The 20,714-nt window shown below is 35.5% G+C and overlaps 1 protein-coding gene across 1 annotated transcript in view; it reads left to right on the top strand.

The window, feature by feature from the left end:
* Positions 1-20,714, top strand: part of SLC49A4 (solute carrier family 49 member 4) — a gene marked incomplete at its 3' end in the record, with an annotated part of 94,912 nt that overhangs the window by 33,695 nt on the left and 40,503 nt on the right. Inside the window, exons 4-5 of the mRNA XM_079704640.1 lie at positions 7,930-8,059; positions 15,030-15,138. Coding sequence (XP_079560766.1) covers positions 7,930-8,059; positions 15,030-15,138 — 239 coding nt within the window. The remainder of the gene's footprint in view (positions 1-7,929; positions 8,060-15,029; positions 15,139-20,714) is intronic.

The raw sequence follows: 20,714 nt of genomic DNA, 5'->3' as shown, positions 1-20,714 counted from the left end.
TGTAAAAAAATGCCATTGGTAATTTGATAGGGATTGCACTGAATATGTAGATTGCTTTGGGTAGTATAGTCATTTTCACAATATTGATTCTTCCAGTCCAAGAACATGGTTTATCTCTCCATCTGTTTGTATCGCCTTTAATTTCTTTCATCAGTGTCTTACAGTTTTCTGCATATAGGTCTCTTGTCTCCCTAGGTAGGTTTATTCCTAGGTATTTTATTCTTTCTGTTGCAATGGTGAATGGGATTGTTTCCTTAATTTCTCTTTCAGATTTTTCATTATTAGTGTATAGGAATGCAAGAGATTTCTGTGCATTAATTTTGTATCCTGCAACTTTACCAAATTCATTGATTAGCCCTAGTAGTTTTCTGGTGACATCTTGAGGATTCTCTGTGTATAGTATCATGTCATCTGCAAACAGTGACAGTTTGACTTCTCCTTTCCAATTTATATTCCTTTTATTTCTTTTTCATCTCTGATGCTGTGGCTAGGACTTCCAAAACTAAGTTGAATAATAGTGGTGAGAGTGGACATCCTTGTCTTGTTCCTGATCCTAGAGGAAATGCTTTCACTTTTTCACCATTGAGAATGATGTTTGCTGTGGGTTTGTCATATATGGCCTTTACTATGTTGAAGTAGGTTACCTCTGTGCCCACTTTCTGGAGAGTTTTTATCATAAATGGGTGTTGAATTTTGTCAGAAGTTTTTTCTGCATCTATTGAGATGATCATATGGTTCTTATTCTTCAATTTGTTAATATGGTGTATCGTACTGATTTGCTTATATTGAAGAATCCTTGCATCCCTGGGATAAATCCCACTTGATCATGGTGTATGATCCTTTTAATGTGTTGTTGAGGATTTTTATTTTATTTTATTTTTTTTGAGGTACGCGGGCCTCTCACTCTTGTGGCCTCTCCCATTGCAGAGCACAGCCTCCGGACACACAGCCTCAGCGGCCATGGCTCACGGGCCTAGCCGCTCTGTGGCATGTGGGATCTTCCCGGTCTGGGGCACGAACCCGTGTCCCCTGCATCGGCAGGCAGACTCTCAACCACTGCGCCACCAGGGAAGCCCCTTGTTGAGAATTTTTGCATCTATATTCATCAGTGATATTGGTCTGTCATTTTCTTTTTTTGTAGTACCTTTGTCTGGTTTTGGTATCAGGGTGATGGTGGCCTAATGGAATGAGTTTGGGAGTGTTCCTTCCTCTGCAATTTTTTGGAAGAATTTGAGAAGTATGGGTGTTAGCTCTTCTCTAAATGTTTGAGAGAATTCACCTGTGCAGCCATCTGGTCCTGGACTTTTGTTTGTTGGAAGTTTTTAATCACAGTTGCAATTTCATTACTTGTGATTGTTCTGTTCATAGTTTCTATTTCTTGTTCAGTCTCGGAAGGTTATACCATTCTAAGAATTTGTCCATTTCATCCAGGTTGTCCATTTTATTGGCATAGAGTTACTTGTAGTAGTCTCTTAGGATGCTTTGTATTTCTGTGGTGTCTGTTGTAACTTCTCCTTCTTCATTTCTAATTTTATTGATTTGAGTCCTCTCCCTCTTTTTCTTGATGAGTCTGGCTAAAGGTTTATCAATTTTGTTTATCTTCTCAAAGAACCAGCTTTTAGTTTTATTGATCTTTGCTATTGTTTTCTTTGTTTCTATTTCATTTATTTCTGCTCTGATCTTTATGATTTCTTTCCTTCTGCTAACTTTGGGTTTTGTTTGTTCTTCTTCCTCTAGTTCCTTTAGGTGTAAGGTTAGATTGTTTATTTGAGATTTTTCTTGTTTCTTGAGGTAAGCTTGTATAGCTATAAACTTCTCTCTTAGAACTGCTTTTGCTGCATCCCATAGGTTTTGGATCTTCGTGTTTTCATTGTCATTTGTCTCTAGGTATTTTCTGATTTCCTCTTTGATTTCTTCAGTGATCTCTTGGTTATTTAGTAACGTATTGTTTAGCCTCCATGTGTTTTGTGTTTTTTACGTTTTTTTCCCTGTAATTCATTTCTAATATCATAGCGTTTTGGTCAGAAAAGATGCTTGATATGATTTCAGTTTTCTTAAATTTACTGAGGTTTGATTTGTGACCCAAGATGTGATCTATCCTGGAGAATGTTCCATGCGCACTTGAGAAGAACATGTAATCTGATGTTTTTGGATGGAATGTCGTATAAATGTCAATTAAATCTACGTGGTCTATTGTGTCATTTAAAGCTTGTGTTTCCTTATTAATTTTCTGTTTGGATGATCTGTCCATTGGTGAAAGTGAGGTGTTCAAGTCCCCCACTATTATTGTGTTTCTGTCGATTTCCTCTTTTATAGCTGTTAGCAGTTGCCTTATGTATTGAGGTGCTCCTATGTTGGTTGCATATATATTTATAATAGTTGTATCTTCTTCTTGGATTGATCTCTTGATCATTATGGAGTGTCCTTCCTTGTCTCTTGTAACATTCTTTATTTTAAAGTCTATTTTATCTGATATGAGTATTGCTACTCCAGCTTTCTTTTGATTTCCATTTGCATGGAATATCTTTTTCCATCCCCTCACTTTCAGTCTGTATGTGTCCCTAGGTCTGAAGTGGGTCTCTTGTAGACAGCATATACACGGGTCTTGCTTTTGTATCCATTCAGCCAGCCTGTGTCTTTTGGTTGGAGCATTTAATCCTTTCACATTTAAGGTAATTATCTATATGTATGTTCCTGTTACCATTTTCTTAATTGTTTTGGGTTTGTTTTAGTAGGTTCTTTTCTTCTCTTGTGTTTCCTACTTAGTGAAGTTCCTTTAGCATTTGTTGTAGAGCTGGTTTGGTGGTGCTGAAGTCTCTTAGCTTTTGCTTGTCTGTAAAGCTTTTCATTTCTCCATTGAATCTGAATGAGATCCTTGCTGGGTAGAGCAATCTTGGTTGTTGGTTCTTCCCTTTCATCACTTAAAGTATATCATGCCACTCTCTTCTGGTTTGTATAGTTTCTGCTGAGAAATCAGCTGTTAACCTTATGGGAGCTCCCTAGTATGTTATTTGTCATTTTTCCCTTGCTGCTTTCAATAATTTTTCTTTAAGTTTTGCCAGTTTGATTACTGTGTGTCTCGGTGTGTATCTCCTTGGGTTTATCCTGTATGGGACTCTCTGCGCTTCCTGGACTTGAGTGGCTATTTCCTTTCCCATGTTAGGGAAGTTTTCAACTATAATCTCTTCAAATATTTTCTCTCTGTCCTTTCTCTCTGTCTTCTCCCTCTGGGACCCCTATAAGCTGAATGTTTTTGCGTTTAACGTTGTCCCAGAGGTCTCTTAGGCTGTCTTCATTTCTTTTCATTCTTTTTTCTTTATTCTGTTCTGCAGCAGTGAATTCCACCATGCTGTCTTCCAGGTCACTTATCCGTTTTTCTGCCTCAGTTATTCTGCTATTGATTCCTTCTAGTGTAGTTTTCCTTTCAGTTATTGTATTGTTCATCTCTTTTTGTTTGTTCTTTAATTCTTATAGATCTTTGTTAAACATTTCTTGCATCTTCTTGATGTTTGCTTCCATTCTTTTTCCGAGGTCCTGGATCATCTTCACTATCATTATTCTGAATTCTTTTTCTGGAAGGTTGCCTATCTCCACTTCATTTAGTTGTTTTTCTGAGGTTTTATCTTGTTCCTTCATCTGGTACATGGCCCCTGCCTTTTCATATTGTCTGTCTTTCTGTGAATGTGGTTTTTGTTCCACAGGCTGCAGGATTGTAATTCTTCTTACTTCTACTCGACAGCTCACTCCTTTTAAAGAAAGAAGTTGAAATGTAGAAGTAAATAAGTAAATCAAACTGAAAGTAGGTAAAACATAAATTTTAAAGTTTATTTTTGTTATATCATTCTTTTTATTAAAAGCTTAAGCAATCATTATATCTTTTAGATGACTAGATTTTAGGCATTATTGGGCATGTATTAATGCTCTACATCCTCTGCCTTATGGTTCCCATGCAGTCAAGCAGAAACCCCCACTCAGAGCTTCTAGCTATTGCTTCAGTGCTTTTGTATTTTCCAGTTTGCCTCCCTGAGATAATGTCCCATGACCCTTCATTCCATTAAAAAATATTTTGCTTAGAATCATGATCTTAAGAGATTAATGACTCTTAAACTAAAATTATTTCAGACAAAGACATCATAAGTAAACTTTTGACCAATATATATAGGCCCACAGGTCCTCAAGAAAATACTAGCAAACCAAATCCAGTAACATAATAAGGATTATACACCACCAGCAAATGGGATTTATTCCTGGAATGCAATTTGGTTTAACATTCAAAATTCAGCTAATGTAATATGTTAAATCAATAGAATGAAGGAGAGAAACTATGTGATCATCTTAATAGATGAAAAACAAAAGCATTTGGGAAACCCAGCACCCTTTCAACATAAAAACACCCAACAAATTACAAATAGACAGGAACTCCCTCAACCTAATAATATTAGGGCATCTACAAAAAACCCATAGATAAGATCATATTTAATGGTCAAAGACTGAACGCATCCCCTCCTGAGATCTGGAACAAGACAAGGGTGTCCACTCTTGCCGTGTCTACTTAACATGGTGCTGGAGATTCTAACCGGGATGACTGAGTAAGAAAAATAAGTAAAAGGCATCTATATCAGAAAGAAGGAAGTAAAGCTATCTCTTGAAAATGACATGATCTTGAATATAGAAAATCCTCTGTAAGCTTGAAAAAAACTATTAGATCTAAAAAATCAAGTTTTAGGGTGCAAGATTAATATATAAAAATGAACTGTATTTCTACACGTTTGCAATGAACAATCCAAACATGTAATTAGGAAAACAGTGCATTTGCAATAGCCTCAAAAAGAATAAAATATTTAGGAATAAAATTAACAATATAAGTGTAAAACTTGCACTCTGAAGACTATAGAGCACTATTGAAAGAAACTAAAGAAGACCTAAAGAAATGGAAAGGCATCCTGTTCATGTGTTAGAAGTTTTAATATTGTGAAGGTGATAATACTCCCCACGTTTATCTACAAATTCAGTGCAATCTCAATTAATATTCAGCTGCCTTTGTTGCAGAAATTGGCAAGCTGATCTTAAAATCTGTATGGAAATGCAAGGGACTCAGAATAGTCAAAACAACCTTGAAAAGGAACAAAGTTGGAGAACTCACAATTTCCAGTTTCAAAACTTACTACAAAGCTACACTGATCAAGACAGCATGGTACTGGCATAATGATAGACATATAAATCAACAAAAGTGAGATTCCAAAAAATAAACCATTACATTTATAGTCAGTTGAATTTTGACAACAGTGACAAGACAATTCAATGGGGACAGAATAGGCTTTTCAACAAGTGGTATTGTAATAACTGGATATGCACATGCAAAAGAATCAATTTGAATCCCTTCCTTACCCCATACATAAAAATTAATTCAAAATAGGTCATAGGGCTTCCCTGGTGGCGCAGTGGTTGAGAGTCCGCCTGCCGATGCAGGGGACATGGGTTCGTGCCCCGGTCTGGGAAGATCCCACATGCCGCGGAGCGGCTAGGCCTGTGAGCCATGGCTGCTGAGTCTGCGCGTCCGGAGCTTGTGCTCCGCAACAGGAGAGGCCACAACAGTAAGAGGCCCGTGTACCGCAAAAAAAAAAAAAAAAAAATAGGTCATAAACCTAAATGTGAGAACTAAAACTATATAAACTCTTAGAAGAAAACATAGGAGTAAACCTTCATGACCTTGGGTTAGGCAAAGCCTTTTTATAAAGGACACTGAGAGCACAAATGGCAAAAGAAAAAATAGAAAAATAGGATTTCATTAAAATTAAAATCTTGTGCTTCAAAATACACCATCAACAAAATGAAAAGACAACCCACAGAATGGGAGAAAATAATTGCAAATCATGTATCTGGTAAGGAACTTGTATCCAGAATATTTTTTTAAATTCTTACAATTCAACAACGAAAAGACAAACAATTCAATTAAAAGATGGGCAAAGGACTCGAATAGAGATTTCTCCAAAGAAGATACACAAATGGCCAAGAAGCACATGAAAAGTTGCTCATTGTCATTAGTCATTAGGGAAATGTAAATCAAAACAATAATGAGTTAAACTTCAACCCAGTAGGGTGACTAGAATCAATAAAATGGAAAATAACAAATGTTGATGAGAAAGTGGAGAAATTGGAACCCTCGTACTTTGCTGGTAGTAATATAAAATGGTACAGCCTCTTTGGAAACAGGTTGGCATTTCCTCAAAATGTTAAACATAGATTACCATATGACCCACCAATTCCATTTCCAGGTATATGCCTAAGTGAGGTGAAAACATACATCCATGCAGAAATTTGCACACAAATATTTGTAGTAGCATTATTCATAATAGCCCCAAAGTAGAAGCAATCTAAATGTCTATTAACTAAGTGGATTTAAAAATGTGGTGTATCCATTCAGTGGAATATTATTTGGCAGAAAATAAAGTACTGCTCCAACATGGGTGAGTCTTGAAAACATTAAGTGAAAGAAGCCAGTCACAAAAGACTACATATTATATGATTCCATTTATTAGAAATGTCCATAGTACTCAAATCCATAGAGATTGAAAGCAGATTAATGGTTGTCTGGGGCTAGGAAATTTGTGGGGTAATGGATACAGAGTTTCTTTGGGGGATGATGAAAAAGTTTTTTAATTGTGGTGATGGTTGTAAAATTCATTGAATTATGCACTTTAATGTGTGAGTTATATGTCACGTGAATTATATCTCAGTGAAGCTGTTTACAAAAATGCCAGTAGTAAGATGGGCAAAGAATACAAACAAGACAATCACAGAAGAAATACAAATGGCCAATAAGCATATGGAAGATGCTCATTCATTGTTACTAATAATTAAAAGGACTATAAGGCAATTCATTTACTACTTGTTCCTCAGATTGTCAAAGAATAAAGACATTATCTGTGGTTAAGTGTCTTATAGAAATATTGTACCTTTTGTTAAGAATATAGCCCTAGAATTAAAATTATCCTACTGAAAGGATCTCTAGAAATCACTTAATCCATTTCCTTTATTGTCCCAGAAAGAGTAAGGGATTCATTCAATTTATAAGTTAATTAATGGCATGGATAGGTCTATACTCCAAGGCTTCCTGACTTTTCTACTAGAGTCATGCTTTTCTACTAAATTGGGCACAGTTAAAAGCTGGAGTTTCCATGTGCCAGAACTCTGGATGGAATGATCAGGACTCCTAGGAACCTTTCCTTCTGTAATGGTGCCAACCTAAGATTGTTCAGATGTTCATTTTACTTCTGATTGTTTAATAGCCTACATTAGCCAGTCTTGCGTTTGTTAAATTTTGCTCTCTGTCTCCTGGTTTCTTTCTTTCTTTTTTTTTTTCTTTTTTGGATGCTTTCCTGTTTTGTTCAGATTTCCCTTGTAGCCTATAAATTGAGTCTGTCCTACACAGTGCATCAGAATATCCTGTCATTGACCAAACAAACGTTCTCCTATTCTGTTCTTACCAATTTTCTATTATATTCTTTATCTCTTAGGACCATGCTTATTAGACAGTCATGCTTATTAGACAGTCTTTTGTGGTATGCGGGCCTCTCACTGTTGTGAGAGCACAGGCTCCAGACACGCAGGCTCAGTGGCCATGGCTCACGGGCCTAGCTGCTCTGCGGCATGTGGGATCTTCCTGGACCGGGGCACGAACCCGTGTCCCCTGCATCGGCAGGCGGACTCTCAACCACTGCACCACCAGTGAAGCCCCTAAAAGTTATATTTTTATGTATCAGTCTTTCTCACAATACTGAGCTATTTTGGCTAGGCAAGTACTATATTTTGCTTATCTTTATATATCTAAAGCTTCATTGATGCGCAATAAATATCTGTTACATAGATACTTGAGATATTGAACTTTTTGTGTTGTTTGATTAACATCTTACTTTTTTTTTTTTTCAGAGTTTGGAGTTGTCTGCTTACTATTTTCTGCAACTCTAGCTTATTTCCCACCACGACCTCCTCTTCCTCCCAGTGTTGCTGCAGCTAGCCAGAGGCTGAGTTATCGGCGGAGCTTTTGTAGATTATTAAGGTAAATATACTTAAAATCACTTAGTGGTTTTGACTAGCACCTTGAAGATAATTCCACATTTATCTAAGATAATTTAAGATAGTAGTTTTTCAACAACCTACTAATCAGGTTGTAAATAATTGATAAAATATTGGTTAAATATTTTAGAGAGGGCTTCCCTGGTGGCGCAGTAGTTGGGAGTCCGCCTGCTGATGCAGGGGACATGGGTTCGTGCCCCGGTCCGGGAGGATCCCACGTGCCATGGAGCAGCTAGGCCCATGAGCCATGGCCACTGAGCCTGCGCGTCCGGAGCCTGTGCTCCGCAATGGGAGAGGCCACAACAGTGAGAGGCCCACGTACCGCAAAAAAAAAAAAAAAATATATATATATATATATATATATATATATATATATATTTTAGAGAGATTTCCTATCAGAAATCTATCTTTAAAAATTGCCCAGGACAGGAATAAAGATGCAGATGTAGAGAATGGACTTGAGGACACGGGGAGGGGGAAGGATAACCTAGGACGAAGTGAGAGAGTGGCACTAACATATATACACTACCAAATGTAAAATAGATAGCTAGTGGGAAGCAGCCGCATAGCACAGGGAGATCAGCTCAGTGCTTTGTGTCCCCCTAGAGGGGTGGGATAGGGAGGGTGGGAGGGAGATGCAAGGAGGAGATATGGGGATATATGTATATGTATAGCTGATTCACTTTGTTATACAGCAGAAACTAACACAGCATTGTAAAGCAATTATACTCCAATAAAGATGTTAAAAAATAAAATAAAATAAATAGAAACAAAATTAAATTAAATTAAATTAAAAAATTAAAATTGCCCAAAGCGGGGCTTCCCTGGTAGCACAGTGGTTGAGAGTCCACCTGCCGATTCAGGGGACACGGGTTTGTGCCCCGGTCCTGGAGGAGCCCACATGCCGCGGAGCAGCTGGGTCCGTGAGCCATGGCCACTGAGCCTGCGCGTCTGGAGCCTGTGCTCCTCAGCGGGAGGCCACAGCAGTGAGACGCCCGTGTACCGTGAAAAAAAAATTGCCCAAAGCAAAAACCTCTATAGTTTTTGCCTTCTCTATATACCACCCATATCTTAAAAATCAAACCTTTTGTTTAAATAATTTTCTTTTATAAGGAAACATCATATAATAGTATCTGTGAAATCATGTGTTTTATGTGTTTATTATATTTTTCCTAATATGCAAATTATTTTTATTCATTATGTATTTCTTGATACAGATTAAAATAGACAATCATCTTGAACCTCCAGTGGGATCATATTTTTAGAAATTTAATTTCTAATTTTACTTTATTTTATTGGTACAACTTAAATGTAATTAGATTAAATTCTACGCTTGAAGGCTTCAAATGCTTGAAGGCCCAGTACTGAATTTGATTCTTTGGATATATAGACCATTTCTGATGATTATGATTTGTAATTGGGCCACTACAACTTATGTTTTGGATTTTTTTCTCCCGTTAGTTGTGATGAGTTTTTATTGATTCATCAACAACTCTCCCTAGTTAGTTCTTTCTTTTCTAGTCTTCCTCTCCCACCAGATGGTAAGTTCCTTGTGGTCAAGAACTATCTTTGTATCCTATATATTAATAATGTCTGATAGGAATATAATGGGAGCCACATGTGTAATTTTAAATCTTCTAGCAGCCTTATTTAAAAAAAGTAGAAAGAAACAGGTAAAATTAATTTTAATAGCATATTTTATTTAACTCAGTATATCTCAAGTATTATTTCCACATGTAATCAGTATTCAGAATTATTAATGAGATACTTTACATTCTTTTATTCATAGAAAATCTTTGAAATCCAGTGCGTATTTTATACTTACAGCACATCTCAATTTAGATGCTAAATTTGCATTAGAAATACTTGGTCTGCATTTAGATTTCATTAAATTTACAATTAAAACAGTTTTCATTGAGCAGTGTCTCCCATATTGCACTATTTATCTAAAGTTAAAAATAACTACCTGCAATTTTTCAAATTTTGAATCAATACATCTTTGATATTATTTGAAAGGTCTTATATTCTACAGGCAATTGTTTGGGGCTTAATTGAAACTTCCGTAAAATACATTTTTTTCTCTTCGTAATTTTAAACAAAACTTCCATAGCTAAAAGAACAATTTATTTTACCAAAAAATGTTTTTCTTCTTGTGCAGGAATCCAAACCATTTTATAGCTGACCAAAAGTACAAGCTTAGATCTGTTAAAAATTGTTTAAAAATGTTTGTTGAACATTTAATTTAGATTTCAGACAACTAATCTTCTTGATTCTTTTTTGACTTTAAGAAGAAACTTCTTATAAAATTTATTGTGTAATTGTTGAACATGTCCCTTAATATTATCCACTTAATTATCCTAAAATTTTTTTTCCGTAACAGACATCAATTTTACTCTGCTGCAATAAGTTGCATCTACCATTCATTGTGAAATTTGCGACATACTTCATCTCGTATTTTAATTCCTGCATAAAATATTCATAAGCAAATTACAATGTTATATCAGTGTGTAAAAAATAATTAGAACTGAGTTAGTTCATTGACACCAAGAAGATCAGTGACGGGTTATAATACTAGAAGCAACGTATGCTACCATGTGTACACTACAGTAATATCTTACCCAATGCAGCAGTTAAAGTGAAATGTACTTCTGCCAAAAAAATAAAGTTGTGTTTAATGGAAAAATACTTTTCACTGTTTCTGTTTTTAAATTGGATTTTAATTAATTAAAATGAAGTAAAATTAAAAATTAATTCTTTACTTGCACTAGTCACATTTCAAGTGCTCAGTAGCCACATTTGACTAGTGGCTACCATGTTAGACAGCATAGCTATGTAACATTGTTTTTCAAACTTTGATTCATAGCCAACCAATTTAGAGGGTTGACCACCTTTTTTTGTTTACAAAAGTAGAATGGAATAAAAAAGAATAGAAAATATTATTGCATCTCCTATAGTAATGATACATATTTTTGTGATACTTTTGTATCAGTATTTATGTACTGAATATTGGTAGGTAGGATATTTCTTACTCTGGAGTACAGTAAAAAGTTTTTGAAAACCACATCTCTGTAGCAGCTAGTAAATTGCCTTCCACATGATAGGCAAAAAAATAATGTTAGTTCAGTTGAATTGTGATCAGTAGAACATATTTGTAAGATGAGAGTTAAAATGATACTTTTTTTTTTAAGATGCTATTTAACTAAATTTTTCTCCATGCAGAGCTAGAGGTTAGAGAGCAATAGGTAAGGCTAGAGAGGTAGGTTAGGGTCAGATTACGCCATACTAATAATTTTGGACTATTCTGTGGGAAATGAGGAGTAACTAGGGTTTTAAGGTAAGGAGTTATGTAAAAGATTGTTCTGACAAGGAAAAAACAACTTAAAATGATCACTTTGACCACAATATACCCTGTGTTTGCTTCTAATTACCCTAGAGTCAAGATCTTTATTCTCTGTTCAAACTATAGAGTGTAAGATCTTTCTTCTCTATTAAAAACCCTTTACACTAATGCCTAACATTCCTTTGTCTCTTCCCACATTCATTCGTTTATTGTGCAGGATTGCCTGCTTCTACTTTGGGCTTTCCAGGGGAGTTCTTTGGGCCTGCCACGCTCCATTCCCCTAACCTACATGTGTAATTTTCCCTGGTCCTTCAAAGAACTCCTGATATCATTACTTCCTGGATTAATCAGAAAACTGCTTCTCTAGATTCTAATTCCATTGTCTGGGCAGAAAAAAAAATCAGTGGTTATGCTCCAAAGTTTCCACCACAATTATTTATTTACTGTCCATATGATTCCCATCACTTAATATGCGTTTAACCTGTGTAACCTAATGTAAACATTTTTCTCCCTTTATGTATCAGTTTAATGTTTGAGGATGGTGGTTGTTGTTTTTGCCTTTTAGACTTCAAGAGTGGAGAGTTGAGTTGAACGTGTTCCTTACTTCAGGATACATGAACAGGATACATGAACACATTTATTCATTTATTTATTCATTCATTCTTTTATTTATATTTCTCACTCCCATTCCCTTCTCCCTACCTAGGATACCTCTCAAACGCATTTGATGTGTATCTCTTTGTGCTTTACGACATTTGTATTGTTTTGTATGCCTCTCTGTGTTTAATTTATCTAAATGATGGCACATTATGTATCTCATTCTGTTTGACTTTTTTTCACTAAACACTACGTGGTTTTTTAAATTACTTTTCATTTTGGAAATACAAAGGTAGAATAGTATAACATCTGTATCCCCATAACCCAATATCAACAATTACCAATTTATGACCAATATTGTTTCATTTGTACTGTACCCAATTCTCCCCTTCCTGTATCATGAAGCAAATCCCAAATGACAAATCATTTCACCCATAAACATTTCAGTATGTATATGTTAAAAAGATAGGGACACTTTTTAACATAAATATGGTACCATTATTGTCACACTAAAAACGTTTTAGCAGTAGTTTGCTACTGTCAAATCAGTGTTTCAATTTCCAGCTGTCTCATAAATGTCATAAGTTTTTTTTTTTTTTTAACAATTTGTTTGAATCAGGATCTAGATTAGGTCCACGCATTGCAGTTGGCTCAAATGCCTTATAATCTGTAGGTTTCCTTTCCATCTCTCTGTTTCCCTTGTAATTTATTTGTTGAGGAACCAGCTCTCTTGTCTCCAAGATCTGGATTTTGTTGATTGCCTCTTTGTAGTACTTTGCCAAGTTCCTCTGCCCTTTGTATTTCCTATAAATTGTTAGCTAGAGCTATGTTCTGATTCAGGTTTTGGTTTTGGTTTTGGTTTTACAAGACTACTTCATGGGTGATGCTACCTTCTTCCATCAGTAGGCACATGATATCTGGATAGCTCTTATTTTGTGATATTAGTGTTCTATTTTCAAGATGTATCCCTGTGCTATGTGTACACTTAGTTCTTTGTACTCCATGGTATGAAACCATTGCGTTTTGTATACCCACTTCCATTGTGTACTCAGATTGCCTCCAACTCATTGTCACCACAAATAACACTGCAGTGACATCCTGCACATCACCATAGACCTAAGAATTCTTTGGAAAACAGACCCCACAAGATTGCTGGGTCATAAGCTATTTTAAGCTTAATTTGCCAAGTATTGCCAAATTGCTCTAAAAAAAATGCCTGCATTTGTCTATACTTCCATCCACAGTGCCCATTTCCCTATATGCTTACCAAACTTGGCATTATCCATCTTTCTAATTTTCACTAGTCTAATGGGTATAAAGAAATATATCTTTTGTTTAATTTGCATTTTCTGGTTATTGATAAATTTGAGACTCATGTGGTTGTTTGCCATTTAGGTTTCCATCTACTGTAAATTCCTCTTCTGCCAATTTCTCAGTGGTAGTTTCTTTTCCTTAATGATTTACATATTCTAGATATAAGTTCCCTGTTGATTTTAAAAAGTCAAATTTCTATTTGCATTCTGTTATCTGTCTACTAATTTTGTCAATTAATTCCTTATTTATCAACTTTCTGGTTTTTTCTTTCACATTTAGGTTTTCATCCCACCTAGAATCCACCTTGGTGTATGGTGTTAACTAATGATACAGGGTTTTCTTTTTTCCCTCCATAAAGTGAACTAGTACCATTCACTAAACAATCCTTAGCCCTTTGATTTTTGTAGTGCTGCCTTTATTGTAGATTGAGTTTCTGTGTCTTAGCTTTCTTTTTTCCTTCATTGCTCTCTTTGTTCTTGAGCTAATACCATACTAATTTTATTAGTATTAATTTATTAGTGCATACTAATTTATTAGTGCAGTTTGTCTTAATATCTGTCAGGACAAGGGCTTCCTTTTTCATATTTTTAAAGAATGAGTTAGTTTTCTGAGGACTTTTATTTTCCCATATGAACTTTGGAGCAAATTTCATAAGTTTCTAAAAAAAATTCAACTGGAATTTTAATTGTAATTGTGTTGAATCATGAATTAGTTTGGGGTGAATTGACAGCATAGACTCTGTCTCCATTTATTTAAATCATCTTCTGTGCCCTTATGTGCTTCACCCCCTCCCACCCATATAGGTCTTGGGTCTTCCTCGTTTATGCCTAGATACTTTATAGTTCACATTTTTTAAAGAATTGTTAATGGTATCTAATTTTTATTACATTTTTAAATTAAACTTCATTTTGAGATAATTATAGATTCACATGCAGTTGTAAAGAATAATACGAAGAAATAACATGGACCCTTTACCCAGTTTCCTCTAATGATACCATCTTAGAAAACTACAGTGCAATATCACAACCAGAAAATTGACATTGATATAGTAAAGATATAGAACATTTCCATCATCACAAGGCTCCCTCCAGTTACCCTTTTATAGCCACACCTACTTCCCTCCCACTCTACTCCTTAACCCCTGGCAACCACTAATCTCTTTCCAGTTACTATAATGTCACTTCAAGAACTTTATATAAATTGAGTCATACAGTAAAGAAAATTTTGGAGTTAGCTTTTTTCACCCACCATAATTCTCTGGAGAGTCATCCAGGTTGTTTTGTGTACTGGTAGTTATTCCTTTTTACTGCTCAGTAGTATTCCATGGTATGGATGTACACAGTTTGTTTAACCATTCACCTTTAATCTTTTTTTCCCTCCACCTTGTTCATCAGAAGAAACAGTAATTTATCCTTTCAAATAGGAGCTTTTTTAAAAAAAATTCTGAATCTGCCTACTCATTCTAGGAAATAATGTTAGTAATTCATCTGTATAATAAACATTGAAATTTTTAAACAATATGAACAAAAAGATTATTCTTATAAATATAAAAAATTTAAGGAATTTATTAAGAAACTGACAAATATTTTCTATTTCTGATTCTGGTGTCCCAATTGCAAAATGACTTACTTTTCTATGAGTAAGAGTTTAAACTCTAGATTTTGAATTTGTAATAATGTTTTCTTTTACTCCTCTTTTACAGCAATTTGAGATTTTTGATGATTGCTTTAGCATATGCCATACCACTTGGCGTATTTGCTGGCTGGTCTGGAGTTCTGGACTTAATTTTAACACCAGTGCATGTCAGCCAAGTAAGCATTTTATTTCTTTATATCTTGTAGGTATTTTTAGTTCACTAAAATTATAAATATTGTCTACTTGTTCTTACTTTTAGCTTCAAGGCCTAGGTAAAACGTTATTCTGTGTCATTGCTGCAAAAGGAAGATCCTTATGAAATAGTTATAAATAATATTGATTTTCTTCCTGGATTTTGTTAACCACCATGAATTTCACATTTATTTGGGTATGATGACTGATGCTAATAAACAGAAACATGTAAAGGGCAAAGCTACCAGAGACTTATTAGAGAGACTGTTGTGGGGTGGAAAGCAGAACAAATATAGTAGAGGGCAGGCAGTGCAGGACCCTTGGAGTTCTGGCCCAGCCAGAGTGGTATGACCTCGTTAACACCTTGTTAATATCTTAGGCTTCTGCTGAGACACCAGAAAGGACAAACTTTAGAATCAAGGGCCATACCCTAGGTAGAGTAAGGCCTATTCTACTTAGACCCACCATGAACAAAGCCTAAAACCAAGCCCTGACAAAAATTTGCAGAGGGGGGCTTCCCTGGTGGCGCAGTGGTTGAGAGTGCGCCTGCCGATGCAGGGGACACGGGTTTGTGCCCCGGTCCGGGAAGATCCCATATGCCGCGGAGCGGCTAGGCCCGTGAGCCATGGCCGCTGAGCCTGCGCGTCTGGAGCCTGTGCTCCGTAATGGGAGAGGCCACAACAGTGAGAGGCCCACGTACCGCAAAAAAAAAAAAAATTTGCAGAGGGGATAATTTGGAGATTGAGTCCTGCCAGGTGAAAGGAGCTTGGGAAACAACTTGGTTTCTAATATTCTTCCCTAATAAAGCACAAAATCAAGCTTACGCAAGTTCAAGGTAATTGAATGGCCTACTAACACAAAAATGAACTATTTTATAGAAAGATAAAATTATCCAGAATCTCGATATTGTATCACCCACAATGTATAGTATACAGTTTTTAAAAAATTAGACATACAAAGAAACAGGAAAATATGGTTCATATTTTTATTTTATTTATTTATTTATTTATTTATTTATTTTTATTGCCGCTCTTTCGCTTTGTCACAGCTTACCCTTCCCCCTCCCCATATCCTCAAGTCCATTCTCTAGTAGGTCTGTGTCTTTATTCCTGTCTTACCCCTATGTTCTTCATGACATTTTTTTTCTTAAATTCCATATATATGTGTCAGCATACAGTATTTGTCTTTCTCTTTCTGACTTACTTCACTCTGTATGACACACTCTAGGTCCATCCACCTCATTACAAATAGCTTAATTTCGTTTCTTTTTATGGCTGAGTAATATTCCATTGTATATATGTGCCACATCTTCTTTATTCATTCATCTGTCAGTGGACATTTAGGTTGCTTCCATGTCCTGGCTATTGTCAGTAGTGCTGCAATGAACACTGTGGTACATGACTCTTTTTGGGTTTTTTTTTTTTTTTTGCGGTATGCAGGCCTCTCACTGTTGTGGCCTCTCCCGTTGCGGAGCACAGGCTCCGGACACGCAGGCTCAGCGGCCATGGCTCACGGGCCTAGCCGCTCCGCGGCATGTGGGATCTTCCCGGACCAGGGCACGAACCCGTGTCCCCTGCATCGGCAGGCGGACTCTCAACCACTGCGCCACCAGGGAAGCCCCATGACTCTTTTTGAATTATGGTTTTCTCTGGATATATGCCCAGTAGTGGGATTGCTGGGTCATATGGTAGTTCTACTTTTAGTTTTTGAAGGAACCTCCATACTGTTCTCCATAGTGGCTGTATCAGTTTACGTTCCCGCAAACAGTGCAGGAGGTTTCCCTTTTCACCACACCCTTTCCAGCATTTATTGTTTCTAGATTTTTTGATAATGGGTATTCTGACTGGTGTGAGGTGATAACCTCATTGTAGTTTTGATTTGCATTTCTCTAATAATTAGTGATGTTGAGCATCTTTACTGCCATTTCAATTTTAGTGTCAAGGTTTTGCTAGTCTGAGAAAGCAACTTCTGAAGTGTTTCCTCTTTTTCTATTATTGGAAGAGTTTATGTAAGTTTAGTGGTTTGGGGCTTTTGTTTTTCCCTAAATATTTGGTAGAATTCGCTGATGAAGCCATCTAGTTTTCTTTGTGATATGAATTCAATTTCTTTAATAGTTATAAAATTATTCAGATTTTCTACTTATTATTGTGTCAGTTTAAGAAATTATACCTTTCTAGAATTTGTCCACTCCAGCTCAGTTTTCAAATTTATGGTAATAAGTTCTTCATTGTATGATTTTATTAGGTCTCCAAGGTAAGTCACTGTATCATTCCAGATATTGATTTTCTGTATCTTCTTTCTCATTTTTTTCCTTGAATAATTTCACCAGTAGCTCTTTAATGAAAGCTTATTTTTTATTTCATCAATTTTTGATTTTATCTTAATTTTTTTCTATTCTGTTTTCTTGAGTGAAGTCACTTTGCTTTCATTTTTCTAACTTTTTAATATGAATGCTTACATCCTTGATTTTTAGCTTTTCTTCCCTAATACATGCATTTTAAGGCTATTTATGTCCTTTTAAACACAGATTTAGCTGCATTCCATACATTCTGTATTTTCATTATTATTGAATTTAAGATATTTTCTAGTTTCCAGAGTTATTTAAAAGGACATTTCTTAATCTACAACCTGTGGAAGATCCTCTAGTTCTTTTTTTTTTAATTCCTAACTAAATTGCATAAATGTGCTCATAAGGATATACTATGATTTAAGTATTTTCAAATTTGTTGACCCAATTTTTGGTGAACTGTTTTCTATAATTCTTGAGTGTGGTGTTTTATATATGTCAACTAGATCAATTCTATTAATTGTGTGTTTCACATCTTCTATTCCTTACTCATTTTTGTCAGCTTCTTCTATCAGTTACTGAGAGAGGTGTGTTAAGATCCTACACAATTATTTTAAATTTGTCTATTTCTCCCTTTTATTTCTGTCAATATTTTCTTTATATATTTTAAGACTGTGTAATTAGGTGCACATAAATCTAGAATTGTAGTATCGACTAATGAATTGAACCTTTCATCTGTAGGAAGTATTATTGTTTTTTTCTGGTAATGCTTTTTTGCCTTAAAGCCTATTAGTTGCACCAGCTTTTTCTTCACTTGTATTGGCATGGTATATCTTTTTGCATTTTTTTACTTTCAAACTTTCTTGAGGTACACCTCTTATAAGTACCATATCATTTTTTCTTTAATTCAGTCTGATAATCTTTGTGTTTTAATGGGAGTATTTAGTCCATTTGCAGTTAATGTAATTATTGATAAATTTGAGTCTAGATCTACCACCTTACTATTGGTTTTTATTTTTTTCCAGTGCAGTCTATCCTTTTTCTCTTCTTTCTTACCTTCTTCTGGATTAAGGATTTTTTACTACTCTTTTTTCCCCCTTTATTAGCTTGGTAGTTATAGTCTCTTTTACTATTTAGTGGTTACCCTAGAAAGTACAGAATGTACTCTTCACTTATTAACATCTATTATAAATTAGAACTTTTACCTCTTCCAGGACTGTCCAAGGTCCTTAGAACCCTTTCACTCCATTTAAGCCTCTACCATACTTGTGCTATTATTATCATATATTTTAAACTGCCCAAGACACATTTTTATTGTTATTTTACAGTCAATATTCATTTAGATTCACTCTCATATTTCCATTTTGTTGCTGTTCATTCTTTCCTTAATCTTCAGTCTTCCATCTGTGATCATTTTTCTTCTGTCTAAAGAGCATCCTTGAGAGAGAGAAAGAGTCAGTGTGTGTGTGGTGTCTGTGTGCGTGTGCGTGTGTGTGTGTGTGTGTTTTGTGTAGGTTGGCTTACAACAAATTCTCTTGTTTGGGGTTTGTTTTTTTACTTTGGTCTGAAAATGTCTTCATTTGACCTTTGTTTCTGAAGATTTATTTTGTATTGCATATAGAATTCTTGGTTAGCATTTATTTTCTTTTTTTTTTTTTTTTTTTTTGCGGTACGCGGGCCTGTCACTGTTGTGGCCTCTCCCATTGTGGAGCACAGGCTCCGGACGCGCAGGCTCAGTGGCCATGGCTCACGGGCCCAGCTGCTCCGCAGCATGTGGGATCTTCCCAGACCGGGGCACGAACCTGCGTCCCCTGCATCGGCAGGCGGACTCTCAACCACTGCGCCACCAGGGAAGCCCCTATTTTCTTTTGTTTATTTGAAAATACCATCTTCTTCTGGCCTCCATTGTTTCAACCGAGAAGTCAGCTCTCAAATTTAAAAGCTTGCTGCATTTAAGATTTTCTCTCTGTCTCTTTGTCTTTGGTTTCAGCAGCTTAACTAGGTAGCAAGTTTTTAAAATTTTATGCTGAATGGATAAAGAAGATGTGATATATATATATACACTGAGTAATGGGATATTACTCAGCCATAAAAGAAAATGAAATTCTGCCATTTGCAGCAACATGGATCGTCCTAGAGAATATTATGCTTAGTGAAATAAGTCAGACAAAGACAAGTACTGTATGATATCACTTATATGTGGAATCTAAAAAATAATACAAATGAACGTATATACAAAAGAGAAACAGACTCACAGATATAGAAAACAAACTAGTGGTTACCAGAAGGAAGAGGGAAGTGGAGAGAGGCCAAATTAGGGGTATGGGACTAAGAAATACAAACTACTATGTATAAAATAGATAAGCAACAAGGATATATTTTATAGCACAGGGAATTAGAGCCATTATTTTGTAATAACTTTTAGTGGAATATAATCTGTAAAAATACTGAATCACTATGCTGTATACCTGAAACTCATATAATACTGTAAATCAACTATACTTCAGTTTGAAAAATAAAAATAAATAAAAAGTAATTCAAAATGGAAAAAAAAATTTATTCTGCTTGAGGTTTGTAGGACTTCATGAATCTGTGGCTTGATGTCTCTCATCAGTTTCAGAAAATTCTTAGCCAATATCCCTTCGAAGCTCATGCTCCATTTTCTCTATTTCTCTCTCCTTCAGTAACTCTAACCGTATATGTTATACTTTCACACTGTCTGTCCTATGTCGCTTACTCTCTGTTCTGAATTTTCTATCCTTCTGCCTTTCTCTACTTCAAACTGGATATTTTACCTAGCCTCTCTTCCAACTCACTATTTCAGTTTTCAGCTCTATCTAATATGCTGTTAAACTCATCTGTGAATTATTAATTTCAATTACTATATTCTTAAGTTATAAAATTTTTATTTGATGCTTTTTCATAGTTTGCAAATTTCTGTGGAAATGCTTGATCTTGTATTTTATTTTTTTGAACTATTAAAAATAGTTATTTAAAGTCTGTATCTCCTAACCCCTTTATCTGGATCCCTGTGTCTCTTTATATTTGTGATATTCATTCATGTTTTCTTATTTCCTTATGTGTTCAGTTATTTTTGCCTGAGTGCTCAACATAGTATATTAAAAGTTATAGAGATAATTTAAGCTTCAAATGATGTTCTTTTCCTCCAGAAAGAACTTATGTTTTTTCTTAGGAGTTTAGGGATACTTAATCTAGTTTCAAGAATTGAGATCAGGGCTTCCCTGGTGGCGCAGTGATTGAGAGTCCGCCTGC

Source organism: Hyperoodon ampullatus (genome assembly GCF_949752795.1).
Source record: "Hyperoodon ampullatus genome assembly, chromosome: 5".
Classification (NCBI taxonomy): domain Eukaryota; kingdom Metazoa; phylum Chordata; class Mammalia; order Artiodactyla; family Ziphiidae; genus Hyperoodon; species Hyperoodon ampullatus.
The sequence above is the reverse complement of the archived record's forward strand: the minus strand, read 5'-3'. Positions and strand labels throughout refer to the sequence as shown.